The 22,635-nt window shown below is 38.8% G+C and overlaps 1 protein-coding gene across 4 annotated transcripts in view; it reads right to left on the bottom strand.

Moving 5' to 3' along the window:
• Positions 1-22,635, bottom strand: part of ARMC1 (armadillo repeat containing 1) — a 38,375-nt gene that overhangs the window by 3,629 nt on the left and 12,111 nt on the right. Inside the window, exons 1-4 of one of the 4 annotated variants that reach the window (XM_055546119.1) lie at positions 20,979-21,195; positions 15,762-15,983; positions 13,291-13,382; positions 4,833-5,022 (exon numbers count right to left, since the gene is read on the bottom strand). In XM_055546119.1, coding sequence (XP_055402094.1) covers positions 4,833-5,022; positions 13,291-13,382; positions 15,762-15,944 — 465 coding nt within the window. In that variant the 5' untranslated portion in view covers positions 15,945-15,983; positions 20,979-21,195. Of the gene's footprint in view, positions 1-4,832; positions 5,023-13,290; positions 13,383-15,761; positions 15,984-19,866; positions 20,014-20,978; positions 21,196-22,635 lie in introns of those variants that run through there. The other 3 variants (XM_055546122.1, XM_055546120.1, XM_055546123.1) reach the window with 3 other exon arrangements.

Here is a 22,635-nt window from a genome sequence, read left to right on the forward strand (position 1 = left end):
GGAAAACTTGAGGGTCTTTGCAGAAGGGGTAGACATGGGCCTTCTGTTAGAAGGAAATTTGAAAAATTCAGAAACATATGGAAATTAAACTCCTAAATAACCAATGGGTCAAACAAGAAATCACCAAATAAATTAGAAAATACTTTCAGATGAATAATATGAAACACCACATACCAAATATGAGGGGATGCAGAGACAGTAGCAGTGCCTAGAGAGAAATTTATAGCTATGACATTAAAATAAAAGAAAATCGCAAACCGATTACTTAATATTCCATTCTAGGAAACAAGAGAAGAGCAAATTAAACCCAAAGCAAACAGAGGAAAGAAATATAAAGATTAGAGTAGGGGAAAAAAGAAATAGAGAATGGGAGGGGAGAGAGAGAAAAATCAATGAAATCACAAGTTGGTTCTTCACAAAGAGTAACAAAGCTTGATAAAACTTTAGCTAGACTGACCAAGAAAAGAAAGAAGACTCAAATTACTAAAAACAGGAATAAAAGAGGATAAATTATGACCAACTTTACCAAAAAAAGGATATGTAAACAATATGAACAACTGTATGCCTAACACATTAGATAACCTCAACAAAACGATAGATTCCTTAAAAATCTAAAAAAAAAAAAAAACCTGTAAAGTGACAAGAAAATATGAATGGACTACAGAACAATTAAAGAGACTGAATGTATAATCAGAACATTTTCCACAAAGAAAAGCCCAGAACCACATGGCTTTACTGGTGAATTCTACCAAATGTTTAAAGATCAACACCAACCCTTCACAAACTCATCCAGACATTTCCCAACTCATTTTATGAAGCCAGGATAGCACTGATACCAAAACCAGACAAAGACAGCACATAGAAAAAAAAAAAAAAAAAAAAAAGACTACAAACCAATATCCTCTATGAATACAGATGCAAAATACCTCAACAAAACACCAGCAAACTGACTCTAGAACCATATTAAAAAGATTTTGCACCATGACCAATGAGGAACTTCATTCAATTAGGAATGAAGAGTGTTGGTTCAATATACAAAAATAAACCTGATGTAATAATACATGATATTAACAGAAATCAAAAATAGAAAGACAAATTTTTTTTTAAATTGGGCAAAGAATGAACATTTTTCCAAAAGAGAAAATCTATAATAAAGATGCATACAATAAACACTAAACACTACTTAGTGGTATAGTCAACCACTAAAACCAGCCAATAGGCACACGAAAAGATAGCACCATTGTTATTAGGGAAATGCAAATCAAAAGCACAATAAAATACCACTTCACACCCCTTGGAATAGCTTTTTTTAAACAATGGAAAATAAATGTTGGCAAGGATGTGGAGAAACTGGATTCCTCATACATTGCTGATGAGAGAGTGTAAAATGGAGCAGCCATCGTGGAAAACAGTCTGGCAGTTGCTCAAAAAGCTAAACATAAAGCTCCCATATTATCCAGCAATTCTACCCTTAGGAACATACCCAAGAGAATTGAAAACATTCATTGACACAAAAACTCGTACATCAACGTTCACAGCAGAATCATTCACAAAGACAAAAGGTGGAAATAAGCCAAATTTCCATCAATTGATGAATTAATAAACAAAATGCCATACACCCTTACAATGGAATATTCTAAAGAGGAATGATGCACTGAGATACAACAGGGATGAACCCCAACAACATCACACTAACAGAAAGCTTGACATGAAAGGCCACATCCTGTATGATTCCAGTTACATGAAATGTCCAGGAGAGGAAAATCCATAGACACAGAAGTAGATCAGTGATTACCAGGGGCCAGGAGGAGTGAGTGCTAACGGCAATAATCAGGCTTCCCAGGTGGTACTAGCGGTAAAGAACCTGCCTACCAATGCAGGAGACCTAAGAGACATCGGTTCAATCCCTGGGTCGGGAAGATCCCATGGAGGAGGGCATGGCAACCCACTCCAGTATTCTTGTCTGGAGAATCCCACGGACAGAGGAGCTGCTGGGCTACAGTCCAAAGGGGTGCAAAGAGTTGGATACGACTGAGGTGACTGAAGTGATTAACACACACACAAACACACATCAATAATCATATGAATGGTGAATGACCCCAGCACTCCTGATCAAAGGTAGAAATTTTTAGAAGTAAAATTTGAAAAGCAAGGTCCAACTAGAGTGCCTGTCCATGTGAAAAATAGACACAAATAGAAGATACACACTACAATTAAAAGAAACCTTGAGTACCTAATATTAAAAGCCGACAAGGTAGAAGGAGTTGAGAAAAATCAACAGTGTACAACTACTATACAGTACTTTAAAAAACTGTATAACTAGTATTACTTTTTCCTTAAACGTCTGGTATTAATAGAATTCACCAATGAAGACATTGAGACCAGAATGTCTTTATAGGAAGGTTTTTAACTGCAAAGTCAATTTCTTTGATAGACACAGAGCTATTCATTTAGGTTATCCATCTCTTTTTAAGTGAGCTTTGGCAATCCATCTTTCAAGAAATCTTCCTGTTTCATCTGTATTATCAAATTTATTGACATAAAGTTATTCAAAATATTCACTTATTTTCCTTTCAATGTCTATATTAAAGGATCTATAGCAATGTTCCTTCACTTCTGATATTGATAAATTTGTGACCTCTTTTATTCATGATAAGAAGTGAGGTTTATCAATTTAATTGATCATGTCAAAGATCGGCTTTTGGTTTCACTGATTTTTCTCTATGGTTTTCCATTTCAATGATTTCTGCTTTTTTTGTTTCTTCTGCTTACTTTGGATTTACTTTGCTCTTTTTCTAGTTTCTTAAGGTAGAAGCTTCAGTCACTGAGGCCTTTTCCTTTTTGTATATAATATTCATCTGGTGCTAATGATTTCCTTTCTAAACTCTGCTTTAGCTGCTTCCCTCAAATTCTGACACTGCATTTTCATTTTTATTTAGTTCAAAATACTTCCGAGTTTCTCCTTTCATTTATTCATTGACCCATGGATTATTTTAGAAACATGTTAAATTTCTAAAATATTGGGGGATTTTCCAAATATCTTCCTGTGATTGACTTCTAACTTGCTTTTCGTTGTGAGCAAGGAATATACTTTGCTTGGTTCTAATTCTTTTAAGACTTGTTTTGTGGGACACAATATGGACTGTTTTCATCACTGTTTCATGTGCACATGAGAAGAAGAAATACTATCTTGCTGCTGAGTAGGGTTTTCTATAAATACCAATTACGTTAAGTTGGTTGTTATTTGAGTTATTTGAGTCTTCTATGTTCCTAAATGCATTCATCTCACACATAAGTAAAGTAATGCTCAAAATTCTCCAAGCCGGGCTTCAGCAATACGTGAACTGTGAACTTCCAGATGTTCAAGCTGGTTTTAGAAAAGGCAGAGGAACCAGAGATCATTGCCAACATCCACTGGATCATGGAAAAAGCAAGAGAGTTCCAGAAAAACATCTATTTCTGCTTTATTGACTATGCCAAAGCCTTTGACTGTATGGATCACAATAAACTGTGGAAAATTCTGAAAGAAATGGGAATACCAGATCACCTGACCTGCCTCTTGAGAAACCTATATGCAGGTCAGGAAGCAACAGTTAGAACTGGACATGGAACAACAGACTGGTTCCAAATAGGAAAAGGAGTACATCAAGGCTGTATATTGTCACCCTGCTTATTTAACTTATATGCAGAGTACATCATGAGAAACTCTGGGCTGGAAGAAGCACAAGCTGGAATCAAGATTGCCGGGAGAAATATCAATAACCTCAGATATGCAGATGACACCACTCTTATGGCAGAAAGTGAAGAGGAACTCAAAAGCCTCTTGATGAAAGTGAAAGAGGAGAGTGAAAAAGTTGGCTTAAAGCTCAACATTCAGAAAACGAAGATCATGGCATCCGGTCCCATCACTTCATGGGAACTAGATGGGGAAACAGTGGAAACAGTGTCAGACTTTATTTTGGGGGGCTCCAAAATCACTGCAGATGGTGATTGCAGCCATGAAATTAAAAGACGTTTACTCCTTGGAAGGAAAGTTATGACTAACCTAGATAGCATATTGAAAAGCAGAGACATTACTTTGCCAACAAAGGTCCATCTAGTCAAGGCTATGGTTTTTCCAGTGATCATGTATGGATGTGAGAGTTGGACTGTGAAGAAGGCTGAGCGCTGAAGAATTGATGCTTTTGAACTGTGGTGTTGGAGAAGACTCTCGAGAGTCCCTTGGACTGCAAGGAGATCCAACCAGTCCATTCTGAAGGAGATCAGCCCTGGGATTTCTTTGGAAGGAATGATGCTAAAGCTGAAACTCCAGTACTTTGGCCACCTCATGCAAAGAGCTGACTCATTGGAAAAGACTCTGATGCTGGGAGGGATTGGGGGCAGGAGGAGAAGGGGATGAGAGAATGAGATGGTTGGATGGCATCACCGACTCGATAGACATGAGTTTGAGTCAACTCCGGGAGTTGGTGATGGACAGGGAGGCCTGGCGTGCTGCGATTCATGGGGTCGCAAAGAGTAGGACACGACTGAGCGACTGAACTGAACTGAATGTTCCTAATGATTCTCTGTATACTTGTTTTATTCATTGGGAGAGTAGTATTCAAATCTCCAGCTCTAGTTGGAGCTTGGTTATTTCTCCTTGCATTTTTGTCAGTTTTTGCTTCACATATTTTGAAGTCATTGGGCATACATATTTGATTAATTGACCCCTTAAGCAGAAAACGCCCCTCATTTTCAGAATAAAATACTGGTATTGGGACTTATTCTTGAAGATTGTTAGCAGATGATACTGAGGTAACCAGTTATGAATCATGTGTTTATACAATTCTTACCGTATCATCAAGACCATCTATATGCAAAACCACTGTTTTGGCACGTTTGTTTGTAGTTCCCAGAAAAAACTGAGCTTTCCTTCGACGTGAATTCACTTCATTGAAACTATCCCCATCTGCCATATTGGAAGATTGAAGAATGTCATAGATTTCAGAGGCTAGCAGTTTTGTTTCCCCTGGAGTTGTAGACCTTGAAAAGAAACATGTAAATTGGCAAAGTAGTCTTGTCACTTCTACTGATTCTGTAATTTTATTCCTCAACTTTGCAAAACCTTGTTTTCTTCATTCTGATGCTTTGTTCAATCTGAAAGAAATACTGCTGAATCCCAGAATAATCAATAATGCAAAAAAAAGCATCTAGTCTATAATAGTCTTCTAATTTCAATTCAAACCCATGGTTCATCAATATTTAAAACTCATCACTAGAGTGGTATAAAAGCACATTTAAAGAAATCATTAATTAAACAGGAAATCAACTAAAAAAAAAAAATCAGGATATAACATGTCCCTGGATTAACACTAACATTCAACACTCAGTTTAACTTCCAAAAAAATGTAACACATAAAAATCCAAAAGGAAAAAGCAAAATAGGAGAGGGTCATTTATATTAGTTATTTCAATACAGGGATTTGTGAGTAAAAACAAACACCATTTCTCAATTTACGTTTTTATGTACCTTTTGCAAAGCAAGTACATATCATTAAACCACAACTCAGGCAATAGTTTTCATAAAATTTTCAATCCTACTATGGTTCCTCACATAAATGTCTAGTGCCGTTCTGTCCAACAAAACTTTTGACATTGATAGAAATGTCCACTCACCACTTGTGGTTACTGAGGACTTGAAATGTGGCAAGCAAAACTAAACAATTTTATTTACTTTTAATTAAATAGCCAAACATTGCAAGTGGTTACCATAACTGGAAGCACAGGTTTAATGGTTCTTATTAGTTTAATTGAATAAACAATAAGTACACATAACTAAGAAAATAATCCTCATTTCACCTATACCTGGGCTCAATTAGGGGGTCTTCCCTTGTGGCTCAGCTGGTGAAGAATCCACCTGTAATGCAGGAGACCTGGGTTCGATCCCTGGGTTGGGAAGATCCCCTGGAGAAGGGAAAGGCTACCCACTTCAGTATTCTGGCTTGGAGAATTCCATGGACTATATATAGACCATGGGGTCACAAAGACTCAGACACAACTGAGCAACTTTCATTTCACTTCACTTCAAACCCTGTAACATGCATCCCAAGGATTTTACAATCTGTCCCCTTTCAGCTTTACCAACATCAGCCAGAAAAGCTTCACCTTGACTGTATCCTTGACGGCTCAGCTCAACCACAGTCTTCTTTATGAAGCCTCCTCACCCCAACACCCATATTCATTCCTCTGCATTCAAAGTACTATGCTTGTACTTAACACTACTGATCAAAATGTTCCATTTCTCTTCAAGAACAGGGAATATTCTCTCCATCCCTTCCACAGAACCTAACAAAATTCTGCGTAATCCATTTGTTTACTGGATAAGCGAGAATACTTCATTCCTGATATTCAGACTGTACACACTCCAGCTACACAGACCATCAACTCCTGGGGTGCTTCTCTGGCAGTTTTCTGGGCCCCCAACTTACCATACCAAGTGTTTTTCTGGGCTACTGTTGACCACAGAGATCAATTACCTTGAATGATTTTGGCTTTGTATTCCAGGAAGCTATCAAAAGGACTATTTTTTTAGGAGATGTCTCAGGACTATTTTTTTAGGAGATGTCTCAGCACTTTTCATATTGCTGTTTCACAGGTCACTGCAGTTGTGAGGTATTTTGAATACCAGCCAACCAGAAATTGTAAAAAGTACGAGGACATGGGTAAGAAGCACCATGAATTTAAAATTTTTTTTAAAAAGTCTTTCCTCTCTACTATGAATACTGTTTTTAACACATTTACATCAAATAAAAGAATCATCATGACATGTAATAGGAGATTATCTAATGATGTTTCTCATAAAACTTTTTAAACACACACTATTCTAGAACTTAGTGCTTCCTAACCAACCAGTAGTGACCAAACCATTAAAAGACTAATATCAAATTATTATCTTTCTGTTCTGCAGAATAGGAACTAGAACTAGACAGCACTAGTTCTTAAACAAATAGTCTACTAACCCCTTTGAGAAGCTGATATAACATAAGTACTCCCAACACCACTATTTTTAACTTCCTTTATTTCATAGTTCCAAGTTTCATCATTTTCATACAGTAATAAATTCCTTTCTGGAAGATTTTTCAATTTCTATCTACTTAAAAGCAAAAGATTAAAAAAAAATAATAATATAGTAAAATCCACATGATGGTCTCACTTTGTTTCAAAGCATGTTCAAAGTATACCTCATAGGACTAATTTTATTGCTGCGCTTCCTATAAAACAGTTACTGTTTCTTCAGACACAGCCTGAAGAGACACAGTTTAAGAGACACTCTTAAAACGGAGTAAAATTTTGTCTTAGGCAAAATGAACTCTGCAAAAGTATATAAGCAAAAATGAAGTAAAAATTAAGTTACTTCTTGATCTGGGCACTATATAAAGTATCACAAATATCTATATGTATGTTGCTGTTCAATAAATTATAAATAATTTCCTTTTTTCCCCTTATTTTTAAAAAATGCTTTTAAAACCAGAAAGAAGTCAAGATCATCTACAGATTTGGAAGTAAGTAATTTAGTCTTTAAAAAAAATTACTATTCAAATACTATGATTTAAAACATTCAAGTACAAGAAGTCTAGATTTATGTGGTACATTTGGCCATAAATGTAAGAAAGACTGTATAATTAAACAAGTATTAATTGCCCTAATCTTTTAGACAAGTGAAAACTGAAAGAGCTGATTAATGCCCTGGGTTTAGTTCTTCAGTCTTTAAAATCTGACATCCAAGAAAAAGACCATCTTGAAAAACTCTTCAAATAATTGGAATTCTGCTCTCAGTAATCTACTATTCCATAATGAAATATACTGATCCTTCACCACTTTTTCTAAACAGTTATCTATATTGAAAACGCTCAAAATGTTACTCATAAAACACTGAAAGGTGAACTCTGATCTTTATTATATATCAAAAATAATGTTCATTTTGGATATATTTCCTTATTGATCATAAACAGCAATTCAGATGATTTGATGCTGCAAATAACATTTTATATTACCTATAAAAGCCAGATAAGACTTTCATATACTTCATGAAAGCAATGAAAATACTATTTCAGTATTAGAAGGCTTGCTATCATCTTTGGAAAAACTTCACAACTTTTCCTTTAGGAGTTGGTTTTACTTTTTTTTTCCTGTGTTGCTCACTAAGAAAAAGTGTTCTTGTAATATTTATGCAACTCAGAAAACCATCCTCTATCTTATTTCGATGCAGAAACAATCCTAACTTAAGGCTTCTAAGAAGAAAGTCAACAGCTCTGTTTAGTAACAATGAAGTCGAAAGGCAGGAAAACTACAACCCTAAGGCAACAGCCCATCATTTATGTATCATCTCTGGCTGTTTTGACTCACAAGGGCAGAGGTGAGTACCTCAACACAGACTGTGAGCCCAACGAAGCCTAAAATAACCACTATCTGGTTTGTTTTTCTTTTTTTAGGAAAAATTTGCCAACCTCTGTTCTATACAAGTAACATAAAAATCAAGGCAAAATGGAGCAGCATTTTCAAAAATCACAAGAAAACAAAAAGTGAGCCATGAATCTCGTTCAACTGTCCTGTTCAATTTTTTAAAATAATATTTAAAAAAAAAAGAAAGAAAACACAAGAAAAAGCATAAAGAAATGAAGCATGTATTTTTCATCCAAGATTTTAGCAAGAAGGACCATTACCACCATTACTATGGCACTGTTTCAAAATCTAGAATTTTAGGAAGTTCTCCAGATGAAATGAGATACTATGAAGTTGAAATGCCACATTTTATTAAAGTGACTTATTTATAGCATATTTCATGTGAGATATTCACACATGCTTTTATAAAATGCATCTTCTTATCAGAAGAAGTATTACTCCTGAAATACTAATTAACAAATGTTTTAAACTGAATTTAGATGTTCCCCTAAACTGATATTCTGAAAATTTTCTTCACAGAGATTCAGGGTTAAAAATAAAATGTAAAAATGATTTTTAATTAAAAAAATAAAAATAAAATGTAAACAGGTTCTAACCACTAACGATGAGTTTTCATTTATGGAGAATTAAAATTAGAACACAATACCAGATTCATTTTGAGTGACAGAGAACTTACAATTCTCTTCACAACTGAAGAACTGAACACAACAATGACTGAAGTCAATCCAACTGCTGATCTCTAAGCGCCAAAGTGACCTAAACACAAGTCAAACCTGCTTTTGAGTAACATGTTAAAACTTCCACAAAATTCTGTAGCAAAATATAATTTGGTGATTAAAGGACAGAAATTGTAAGATGCATAATTTTCTCTATTTTATAAAACATTCCTCCCTGATTCTCATGGTAAGAACAACCTCTACTCTCCCCACCTTCTTCTGATTTCTGGTTTTCACTTTGATCACTTAAGAGAGGATTCCTCTTCAGTCAATTATGAAGTAGCAGCTTGCCACAAAAGATCTCTGTTCTGCAGGGTCTTAGTGGGATATGAGGAGATCCTTCTGCCACTTCCTAAGTTGCACAGATTCACAGAATCACAGCTCAATCTCCTCCTAACTCAGTATTGCTCAACAGAGAGAAACTGATCTGAATTCCACCCTGACTGCCTGGATGTCACAGAGCAGCCACATCAATGAAAACAATTAGGATATCTGTATTATATGTGTTCCTGTGCTATGGCTCACCAAGGTGATCTATGTAAGAATGGGAGAGTGAGCTTCCCTGGTGGTCCAGTGGTTAAGAATCCACCTACCAATGTAAGGAACAGAGTTTCAATCCCTGCTCTGAATAGATTCCACATGCCCCGGAGCAACCAGCCCCACAAGCCCATGATTGCAACTACCGAAGCTCCGATGCCTAGAGCTGGTGCTCCACAGTGGGAAGCCTGCACACACCACAACTAGAGAAAGCCCTGGGACAGAAATAATTATGTATATATAAAACTTACCCTGCTCTATATGATAAAAACTTTTCATTTTGATTTCTTAAGAATATTTAACACAAGTACCCAAAAGAAAAAAGTACATGAGAAAATAAAAAGCCAGAGCAATTCAATTTCTTTAAAAAAAGAGAGAATCATGTCCAAGCCATGAGATAGTTTACAACACAGTGAAACATGCTGAACCAAAACCTGATTCTAATACTTCACAGCCTTACATGTTGACAGGCCAAAACACACAGTTTATCAGCCTTCTGATAACATTCACTGATAAACTTCTAAAATGATTATTTCAGTAAACAGAGGTGACTTTTAAAAAGCTTTAAAGTGAAGTGAAGTCGCTCAGTCGTGTCTGACTCTTTGCGACTCCATGGACTGTAGCCCACCAGGCTCCTCCATCCATGGAATTTTCTAGGCAAGAGTACTGGAGTGGGTTGCCATTGCCTTCTCCAAAAGGCAACCTTCAAATCTGTGATCTCCACTGGCCAAAGGAGCTGAAAAACATATATAAAAATTATTAGGTTGTATTTCCACTTTTGAGAGGTATAGGACCAAATTATAATGGAGTATGCAATGAATGTGCATTCGATTTACTATTGAAGGAGCCAGCAACGATCACCACACTGTCCAAAAAAGTATACTTTATTTGTATTAAAAATGGAAGCTGCTTGTAGCAACCATGAAGACACAACTTGGATCTCCCTTTAAGGAACCGACCCTTCGGCTGTACAAAGCAGAGTGGTAGAGCCGCCAGTAACAGTGGCCCTGAGATCTGGCACACCACACAGTCCAAGGCCTGACCCCTCCCGGGGAGACCCAAGCAGTGGGTGCACTAGGGCCTGGCCAGTTCTGCCCAGTGCAAGACTCATCTACAGGGTGACCCTGGCTTTGCACCTCCCTCCAGAGTTTTCTGTCAGATCTGCACTGCAGTCTGACACTCTCCTTGTCCCATTCAGTTTCCTCTTCACTTTCCTTTAACAGAGGTCAGGTCTGTGTTGTAATCTAAAGAAAACAGTCCGATCCTTCTTCATTCCCTTCTATCTTTACAGACCCTATCTCATAGTAAGCTCTTCCAGTTCTAACTCCATCTCAAGATCTCCCTCCCAGATGATTTGTTGTTGTTTAGTCGCTCAATCATATCTGACTCTGCCACCCTGTGGACTGCAGCACACTTGCCTGTCCTTCACCAGCTCCCGAAGTTTGCACAAACTCACATCCATTCAGCTGATGATGCCATCCAACCATCTAATTCTCTGTCACCCCCTTCTCCTCCCAGAAGATACTGCAAGATAACGACCTGAGCTGGCACAACTCTTCTCCAATAAAGACACTAGTAGGGACTTCCCTGGTGGTCCAGCTAAGACTAAGTGCTAAGACTCAGCACTCCCAGATACTGATCCCCGGTCAGGGAACTAGATCCCACTTTCTGCAAGTAAGAGTTCACTAAAGATCCTGCAGGCCACAAACTAAGACTCGATGAAGCCAAATAAATGTTTATAAGAAAATATACACTAATAGTCTCCCTACTATGTTATAGATGGATCTCTCATTTACATATACACACATACATATATACGTATCACAACCTTAGCCAACCAAGCTAAGAAACTGTTATAGGTTAAATCTATGGTGCCTCTAAAACTTGCTCTAAAATTCAAATTTGAAGTATATTTTAATAAACAGAAATTTTCATTTCTTACATTTTTAAAATTTGTACCATGTATTTTCAGCTTCAATAAACAAATCTGTTAAAAGAATACACAATCTTAAGTTCATCATGTGAATAAAATAATCGTACAGAAGCATTCGTATTACACTTAATCCTTTCACTGTTTCACAAAGAGTATGCCAGTTAAAAATAATTAATTATATGGCATTAAAGCCCACTAGGAACAAGAATAATGCAACCTCATATTTATATAACACTTTAGAATTTACAGAGCATTTCTACACAGATATCCCACTGAATCCTCAAGCACTCTGACCTCAAATCAAGGGCAATGATTAATAAAATTAATCCCAGTCAATATTTTCTAATATTTATTTCTAACTGATCACCTGGATTTAAAAAAAAAAAAAAAACCCTTCAGGATCTAACTTGTCATTATCAAAGATCAAGGGGCCTATCAGTGTAGCTCGATTAAAACCAAAACTATTAATAAAATAAAATTTATCTAGAAGCCAAGAACACTAAGGAAAAAAATAGTTTCTTGGAAGTCAGTTTGGAAGATTCGCCACTGATATAATTTAATAGTGTTTGGGAATTACAGATATTTTGTGAGCATTACAGAAATTTCGTGAACGCTCAAGCCAAAGAAACTGCAACTTAAAGACAATCATGTCTTAGGTAAGATCAAAATACAAAGTAAACTAAGATAAAGCCTCAGAAAACATAGTTTTTTTGCTTTCAGACACAGTAGAAGTATCAAAACACTTCAATTTCTATCCTTTTACAAGGAAATCGGTGAGGCCTGAGAACCGGACATCCCCAGAGGCAACACAGCTGAAGGCCTACAGATAGAAAACTTGACCTCTCTGTAATTTTCTTACCCATAAAATTTATCTAACACACTTCAGATAGCAAAATAAGATGATGAATATGAAAATCTTTGTAAGATGAAAGGTATACTTAAAAAAACACCCATCTGCTAAAATTCAAATTAAATGGCTCTGAGAATTCTCTGGAGGTCCAGTGGCTAAGACTCCACACCCCAGTGCAGGGGGCCAGGGTTCAATCCCTAGTCAGGAAACTAGATCTCATATGCCACAAACAAGAGCGTTCACATTACCACAACTGAAGGGTTTACGTGCCACAACTAAGACCTGGTGCAGCCAAATAAGTTAAAAAAAAGATTTAATGGTTCTCAATCTCTAAGAGACCTCTCAATGATGCTAAGGAAAGTCTCACCTAAAGCCCCTTCAGTCATGATACAGATCAAGGTTCTTTTGAGTAAGACTTAGATGGAGTAACAAAAGAATTATGTACTATAACACTGCATATTTTCAAATATTTGCCTATTTCAAATATTTTCAAATGTCACTGTGTTGCTCTACTAGCAAATCAATAAATACTTCACAAAACCTCATACAAGATAGGATTTTCTCTTCTTAGAAGAAATAAAATTCATAAGCACAATGTGTTATCAACATTTTAAATAAAATCTAAGCATTTTCATAAAGACTACTGTTAATATCCATGTTTAACAATAAACAGAACACTGCCCATGGAACAGTTTTTGACATATAACCCATATAACCTACAAAGCTATGCCTTCATTTTAGAATATCAATTTCAGTAAAATAACACGATCCACTTCTCTACCCCCCTAGGAGACACTGCCTACTGTACTTACTTCTGTATAACATTTTGCAAGCTTAACATCATTCCCAGCTCTCCTTTCATCTTTTCTCGGTTGGCACGGCACTCTGCCAAGTATCGAAGAGCCTACAGCAAAAACAGGAATAAGTTAATTCACATGTCCAGACAATTCAAAGTGAAACCCTGTGCTCACTGACTGCAAGAGGAAAGAAAGTGAAAAATAGGTTTTTGTTTTTAGAAGCAATTGGTTTTCAAGTGTTTGGAAACTCTTCTTTAAATGTGATCATCAGAGCAGTACTCTAGGGGAAAAAAAATAATTCTGAGCTGATGGAGCTGAATCTGCTCTTAGAAACAAAGGTTCCCAACTTATCTTTAAGGTCAAAATCAGAATGTTCTGGTTTTATTTTCACTTCATCCTAACAAAGATACAAGGAACTAAATTCCATTAATTAATTTCAGAAAGCAGTCCCAGTAGCCATCATTTCCCTAGGTGCTTTTTACATATTAATTAAAAGAAACTACCAAGAGGGACAAAACATACAACCCCCTTTATGGAATGGGTGGTTTCTAGCTTTATAATTCACTTTTAAAATGTCTTTTTTTTTTCTGCTTTTAACTGAAAAGCCAAACATGAACTCACTCTCACGGATTTCTATTTTGTGAATTTCACTTTTCTAGGATGCTTCTCTCTTAAGATTTGAAGTACATTTTTGCACATTTCCTTCAAGTGCTGATTCTTGGGGGACTGGGCTGTTCTACAGACCTCCTCTCTCATCATGTGCTGCAGAGTTCAGTACCTGAGTCGCAGGGGAATACCTCTGTGGACTACACCATCCAAAAGGGCCCTGTCACTCCACTGACCTTCACATTTCCTACCGGTCCTCTCCACAACATCTCCAAAGTGCCTGGTCATCACCAGGAATGGTACCATCCGTGAAATCACAAGCCCAGCAACCTGGCTCTGACTGCAATCTCCTATCTTTCCTATAACTCCTTTTACCTGATTTTTACTTGCACTAGGAGAGGGGATTCCAGTGAAAGCCGGTGGTCTTTCCCAGTTAGGCAGGCAGAGAGCAGAGTTGGGGAGGTTAGGGTAGAACAACGTAATTTAAAAATATACATTTGGTCTTTATCTAGTTCCTGGCACAGAGCTCCTAAAAGCCTTGGAATTTTCCGACAGGAGTTTGAGGAGATCCTTAGACTACACTTGGTTGAGTTTATGTGGAAGAAGTAAAGGAAGCTGGGGCCCCTTGATGGCCTCAGGCTGGGACCAGTCACTAGAAAGACCAAATGACTAGAGGGTGGCAGCTTTCAGCCCCACCCACCAACCTGGGCTTCCCAGGTGGCACTAGTGGTAAAGAACCCACCTGCCAATGCAGGAGGCGTAAGAGACACGGGTTTGATCCCTAGATCAGGAAGATCTCCTGGAGAAGGGCATGGCAACCCACTCCAGGATTCTTGCCTGGAGAATCCCATGGACAGAGGAGCCTGGTGGGCTATAGTCTATAGTTGTGTCACACAAGTGAGGCGACTTAGCACACACACAATGATCTGGAAGGTAGGGGGAGGATGGAAATTGAGCTCTATAAAAAGTCCTGAAAAAGGAGATTCAGAGTTTCTGATTTGGTAAGTACATCCATCTGGCAAGGTGGTGTGCCCCGACTCCACAGGGACGGCAGTTCTGGCACTCCCCTCCAGACCTTGCTACTAGAGAGGGGCCCCCACCTGCTGCAACTAGAGAGAGTCCATGCTCAGCAAAGAAAGACCAGTGCAGCCAAAAGCTGATTTTAAAAAATGGGAAAACTTAAAAAAAAAAAAAATGAATGAAGTATTGACACACAGTACAATGTGGATGAACCCTGAAAACATTATGCTCAGTGAAAGAAACAAGTCACAAAGACCACATATTATATGATTCTATTTATATACAAAATATATACACTTTTGCCAGAGACATCTGCAAATAGAAAACAACAGAAAGTCGTGGCTGTTTAGGGAAAGGGCGTGGGGGCTGAGGAGCAATAGAGAAAAAGTAGAGCCTCTTTCCAACAAGATGGAAACATTCTAGAATTAATTGTGGTGATGGCTGCAACTACGAATACACTAAAACCCACCACACTGTACACTCTAAGTAGGTAAACTGCAAGGTCTGTGATTTAATCTTAAAGTTGTTACAAAACAAAAACAAAACATGAGTGCCTCTTTGAGTGTCTTTCTGTATTGATATAGTCCTTAAGATTTCTTCCTCTTCCTTGAAAAAAGGAAGTTGCAGAACATTCCATGCAGGTACTATGCTACCACTTGTGCCAAGAGTAAAACCAATATTGTATCTTACCATTTGTATAAGAGGACTATACACATTCATATGTTTGCACATACAGAAATATAGTCACACTAGTATCTGCTCTACACTTTTAACTTCTTACCATGTCATCTGCTATTTTTCCAAATTTTCTTTAACTGCAAAATTATATACTGAGAGTAAAATTACCATAGGCAACTTACGAGCAAAGCTGAGTGGACGACAGGGGGGTTGGGATGGTCCATAAATAAAATAAGGCCGGGCAGACATCCCTGATCCTGGACAATGGCTCGTCGGTTTAAAGGATCTGCAGCTAGGTCTCGGAGCTGGTTAACTACAGAGAGAGCATCAGGTTCCTCATTCATGGTGGAGGACGACGAATTCATCTTCTATGCCATACACGTGGACAAAAATCTTCTTAAGTTCTATAGAAATGGTTAGCAAAATTATTTCTAGGCTACTGAGCTGTTTTACAGCATTTATTAAACCATCAGAATCACAACACCTTCAGAAAGAAATAGATGTATCTAAACCATACAAAAAACTTAAGAACTAGAAATTCCACAGTCTGGGAACAGTCAAATGAACATAAGAAAGGCTAACTTAAAAAAAGTTATTTATGTGTGCACAATGTTTAAAGAACATATATCATCTTCATGATTCCAATAAATTCTTTTTTAGCAATATATATTTTAACATCAAAGTCACAATAAGATCTTTACAGTTCAAGTTTATAACCCTCGCTACACTTCTCAAGGAGCACCGCAGAACTAATGCTTTCAAACTCTGGTGCTAGAGAAGACTCTTTAGAGTCCCTTGGACTGCAAGGAGATCAAACCAGTCAACTCTAAAGAAAATCAACCTGAATATTCACTGCAAGGACAGCTGCTGATGCTGAAGCTCCAATACTTCGGCCACCTGATGTGAAGAGCCGATTCATTGGAAAAGACCCTGATGCTGGCAAAGGCTGAGAGCAAGAGAAGGGAACAGCAGATGACCCAGTTGGATGGCATCACCAACTCAATGGACATGAATTTCAGCAAACTCAGGGAGATAGTTGCAGAGGAGCCTGCTGCTGCTGCTAAGTCGCTTCAGTCATGTCCGACTCTGTGCGACCCCATAGACGGCAGCCCACCAGGCTCCCCCGTCCCTGGGATTCTCCAGGCAAGAACACTGGAGTGGGTTGCCATTTCCTTCTCCAATGCATGAAAGTGAAAAGTGAAAGTCAAGTCACTCAGTCGTGTCCGACTATTCGGGACCCCATGGACTGCAGCCTACAAGGCTCCTCCGCCCATGGGATTTTCCAGGCCCTGGCATGCTGCAATCCATGGGGTCACAAAGAGTCAGACAAAACAGCAACTGAAAACACTTTGCAGAGTGTAACACTGCCAGTGTTTTCTTCCTCTAGGATACTACTGGAGCCTAAATGTCTCAGGGAAAAGCTGGTAGCTGACAGCTTGTTTTCTAATTCATCTGTGAACAAAACCAAGCTTACTAAGATTACAGCAGATAAAATCCTCTAAGGAAAGAAGAGAGTCAAAGAAGATCATAAACACAGAAACCAAGAAGGGTACCTTGCCCTGTGCCTCAGAACAGTGCCATTTGGGAGATCAGAGTCAAAGTGAAAGTCGCTCAGTCGTGTCCAACTCTTTTCGACCCCATAGACTGTAGCCTGCCAGGCTCCTCCATCCATGGGATTCTCCAGGCAAGAATACTGGAATGGGTTGCCATTTCCTTCTCCAGGGGATCTTCCCAGCCCAGGTTTTGAACCCTGGGCTCCTGCATTGCAGGCAGATTCCTTACCAGCTGAGCCCCAAGGGAAGCCCTGGGAGATCAGGGTGAATCTGAACCAAATCCAAGCACAACTGTCCATCCCTGGGTGGACCATACTAAGAAGAATGAAACAGAATCTGAGGTGAGGTCATTCATTTGATAGATAAGGAAACAGTCTCTGAGAATTTAAATAATTTGCCCCAGGTGACAAAAGCTACTTAGTATAGAACTGAGCTAAAATCTTATCTCTGCTTGATGAAAACCAAGCTGGAATCATGACTGCCTGGAGAAATATCAATAACCTCAGATATGCAGATGGTACCATATTAATGGCAGAGAGCAAAGAGGAACTAAAAGAGCTTCTTGATGAAGGTGAAAGAGGAGAGTGAAAAAGCTGGCTCAAAACATTCAAAAACTAAGATCATGCCATCCAGTCCCAACATTTCATGGCAAACAGATAGGGAAACAATGGAAACAGAGACACACTTTATTTTCTTGGGCTCCAAATTCACTGTGGACAGTGACTGCAGCCATGAAATTAAGACTCTTGCTCCTTGGGAGGAAATCTATAACAAATCAAGACAGCGTATTAAAAAACAGAGACATCACTTTGTCAACAAAGGTACATCTAGTCAAAGCTATCGTTTTTCCAGTAGTCATGTACAGATGTGAAAACTGAACCATAAAGTAGGCTAAGCACCAAAGAATTGATGCTTTCAAACTATGGCACTGGAGAAGACTCTTGAGAGTCCCTTGGACAACATGGAGATCAAACCAGTCAATCCTAAAGAAAATCAATCCTGAATGTTCAATGGAAGCACTGTTGCTGAAGCTGAAACTCCTATAGTTTGGCCACCAAGAGCCAAATCACTGGAAAAGTCCCTGATGCTGGGAAAGACTGAAGGCAGGAGGAGAAGGGGGTGACAGAGGATGAGATGGTTGGATAGTATCACTGACTCAAAGGACACAAGTTTGAGCAAACTCTGGGAGATAGTGAAGGACAGGCAAGCCTGGTGTGCTGCAGTCCATGGGGTCAGAGTCGGACACGACTGAGCAACTGAACAATAACTATCTCCTAAACTGGTCAGGTCTTTCCACTTCCCATACCTTCCTTTGAAACCCAGCATACCTTTTTTTCCCACAAAAGTAAACAAGATTTCTAGGTAATGTAACACGATAAACATACAAGCCAAAATACAATATATCAAGGAATAATCTTCACAGATCCAGAAAGTTAAAAATAGGAACTTCCATTAACCAAATTACACAGTATATTTCTTATTAGGAGGAATATAAAGGTGTAAATACTTACCACAAATTAATGAGTTAGTTTAATGCTAATTCCAAAAACAATGCCAGTGGAGGAGGTGGGCTGGGAACAAAATTATTCTGTAACTCCAGAAAGCCTACTAAAGTTATTTGGGGACCGGCGGGGGTGGGAAGAGGGAAAGTAATAAACAGCCATAGCCTTCGAAAGTTTTGAAATACACAAAGATATAAAGTAAAGCCATAGCAGGGGCCGGAGGGGTGGTGGTCAAGAGATATTGCTCCCAAGAAAGCTGTTTATACACCCAATCGAAGGTTCTATGTGAGTCAATACCCAGGCTCCACCCATTGTTAAATGTGATTTTAGGCTGATCACTTAAACTCTTTGTCTCAGTTTCTTCATATGTAAAATGAAAATTAATCACAACAGTTCTTAAATGCTATATTGTCCAAATGAAATAACAGTACACACTAAAAGGCTCAGAGTACTCAGCACACCCTAAATGCTCAACAAAAATAATGGTTTTAAGTTACAATGAGTCAAAAATCAATTTTAAAAAATACAGTTATTCAAAAAATAGTACTGGCATAACTTCTAAGCAACTTTAAACCAGTGCTAAGGATCTTTAACTCTTAACATATTTTAAAATATCATACCCCAGAAAAAAATTTGAGAAGGTAAATTTCTGAAGCTTGCAAGCAGATACAAAATATAAGACTCAGAGAAAACAAGGCCTTAACAGGACAGTACTTGGCAGATAGTTTTCTCAAAATGAAAATACAGTTACTTCGGCAATTTAAAAAATAATTTCTTTTTTTTTTAAAGCTATAGACTGAATACACATAAGATTAAAGAGTTTGCCTCTTAGGTGCTTCTATTATCAACAGCATGAACATCCCTGTTTACAAATCAGCTTAGGAATGAGCTTTATGTGCTGTCACCAGCACAAACCGCATCCAAAAACCAAAACTGCAGAACCAACCATTGGACCAAAGGTCCAGGAACCACATTTAAGAACCAAATATGCTGGGTGATGGCCTTTGGTGTACAACACTGGCCTTGGAACCTGAACCCTCCATTCTCATCTAAAGAGTACTTAGAGAACCACTCAGTGGGAATGATTCAGTTTCAGTGAGCCTCCCCTGTTCCTTTGAGATGAACAAAAAAATCAGAAGAGTTAAGACTTTCAACCGTATCAGTCCATTGATAAAGAGATGGCATAAATTAGGATCTGCCCAGGAACAGGTAGGAAATGACACAAGGCATACCTTTTCCTTTCTCTCATTTTGTTCAATTAGGACAAACAAATCATCATAAGACAATGAATGCACTCCAAACTTTAACAAGCACTCTGATCCCCATGTTTAAAAAAGCCAATTCAGTAGGTGGGGTGAGGCCTGAGATCTGTATTTCTCCCAGGTCAGTTCTATCCTTCTAGTCAGGGAACCACAAAAAAAAAAAAAAAAACAGGAATTAGGTGATAATGTGAAGCACCTGTAGCTAGGCAGCTGCCTGAAAGACTGTCTTTTCTTTCAGCCAAGGTGTACCACTCAACTGGACGATGTATTTGACTCTCATATGCAAAGTTAAATATAAATACACAGAACTGTGGAAGAAACACACCCACACCCTAAATCCACATTCAGCTAAGTTTTGTTTTTTTTTTAATAACCTAGACATTGACATCAGATCTGGCTTTGCGTCTGCTACCACCTAACTAACTATTCGAGAGGCTGGGTTACTACCTTTGAGCCTCAGCTTCCTCTCATAATAATCCTGAGTGGTTGTCAGGTTCAAAGAAAATAAGAACTTGGCATGGTGATGAGTACCAGCAATTACCAAACAAGAATAATATTTGATTCTGTGGGGATTCTATAAGGTCAAGTGTTAGGGTACACACACGAAAGGAGCTGCTTGTATGCACAAGTGCCCCCAAGAACAGCTTTTAAAATACAGAGAAATGAACGCTGGGCTCGCCTGAATGAAGCCGAACACAACCACCTCCTTCTTTCTGCCCCTAATAGACAAGCGTGGGCACAAAACTAATGCAAAGTTCCCAAAGAATTACCTGGAGAGATGAAGTGACGAAGACACCCATTAATGCTGCTACGGTCAAATAGTCATAATAATTAAACTAGGGTTTGTAGAAACTGGCGTGCAGACGGAGAGGAAGTGAACAAAGCTATCATTTTCACTGGGAAAGTGTCGTGGGAGCACGACACTTTACAGAGCCTGAAGGGACGCACTGCTGGGTCCTGACTGACCTGAACGTGGGCAGAGCACCCCCACCCAGGAAGATTCGCCGCCTGGGTGCAGGGGCCCGCATTCTGCGGCCTTCCCGGCCCCACCGCTTTGTCTGCCTTCCCCAGACACTACATACCACTCCAGCGCTCTAGGAATCCACGGCTTGCCGCACCATTAGGGCCACATCGACGATGAGGTAGAGGAACCCAGAGGCGCGTGACAGGGTCAGCGACGACAAACGACCAAGCTGACTTCTGAAGCCTAGAAGCGAGGACGCTGGCGGGGAAAGGCTCTACAGGCTCTCCCTCATGACCCAACCACCTCCGCCGGTTCTGCCCTCCCATTGGCTGAGGCCATTCCAAAGCGAGGATAAAATATCCAATCAGAAACTGTCTTCTTAGGCTAAAGCGTTCATTGGTGACCAAGGGAAATACCCAAAGTGTTAAACCTGAGGATCCAATGAGAACCCGGAAAGAGTGAATTGGCCCAAACGACTCTCCGTCTATTAAGCGCTAAGCCAAGAAACATTCCCCAGGAGAAACCCTCGCAGTTTCCCGACTACAATTCCCAGAGTTCCGGCGCTTGAGGAACCTCTCAGTCCCTTCCTTCAGCAATTCAAATTGAGCTTTACTTATCAGACTACTCATTCAGTTCCAATAAAGCAGTTTTGTAATACTTCATTCGCTTCTGTGGGTCTTAATTCGAATCTTTTCAAATTTTTTTGTTTTTGCCTAAGAACATTTGCACTTTCTTCTTAGCAGCGCGAGAGTTGCAAAGGACAGGGGTTTTTTTGTTTAAAATGGAAGCTTCTTTTTGGAACGATTTTGGGGGGAGGGGGCGGTGGTAAGGAAAAAGAGACAAATGATGAGATAATTTCCTCCAATTCTTGAGAAAGTATTTTTCTAAACTTTTTTCTATTTAGTTTATCAAAGTAACAATTTAAATACTTGTTTAATTCATGGCGATCACTGACATTTTTGTCTAGAAATAGATTTTATATTTTTAAATATTTCTCTAAGCATAATTTAAATCCCACAGGCCAGTCTGAATATAATGATTGCATTGCACTCAATAACGTCATTGAATAAATTCTGAATTCTCTTTCACAGTTTCATTCTGCCACGTACTAAATATATTAAAGTTCAAAGGAATTTGACAGGCGGCTAATGGAGAAAGTATGAATGAAAATAAATATCCCAAGCTATAGTCTCTGCTAACGCCTCCAAAATTTAATTCGTCTATACGTAAATTTAAAAGCAAAATAGATACTTCTGCTCAAATTTTTTTGCCTTCTCTTATCTTTGGTTAGGGCCTCCCAGATGGCACTAGTGGTAAAGAACATGCCTGCCAATGCAGGAGACATAAGAGATGCAAGTTCGATCCCTGGGTGGTAAAGATCTCCTGGAGGAGGGCATGGCAATCCACCCCAGTAGTCCTGCCTGGAGAATCCAATAGACAAAGGAGCCCGGTGGACTACAGTCCATAGGATTCCAAAGAGTCAGATACAACTGAAGCGACAACACGCATGCTCGCATCCTTGGTTATTCTTCTTTTCCTCCTAATTAATTTGAGCAAAAGGAGCAAGGTTGAGTAGAAAAGGTCTCTTTCACACCATTTGACCTATATCAAAAATACAAAAACATGTTTGGCTGCTTTCTGCTTCCCAAAGTCACAAGAGGGAGTGGTTGCTGCTGCTGCTGCTGCTAAGTCGCTTCAGTCGTGTCCGACTCTGTGCGACCCCATAGACGGCAGCCCACCAGGCTCCCCCGTCCCTGGGATTCTCCAGGCAAGAA

The sequence above is a fragment of the Bubalus kerabau genome, chromosome 14 (assembly GCF_029407905.1).
Source record: "Bubalus kerabau isolate K-KA32 ecotype Philippines breed swamp buffalo chromosome 14, PCC_UOA_SB_1v2, whole genome shotgun sequence".
Classification (NCBI taxonomy): Eukaryota; Metazoa; Chordata; class Mammalia; order Artiodactyla; family Bovidae; genus Bubalus; species Bubalus kerabau.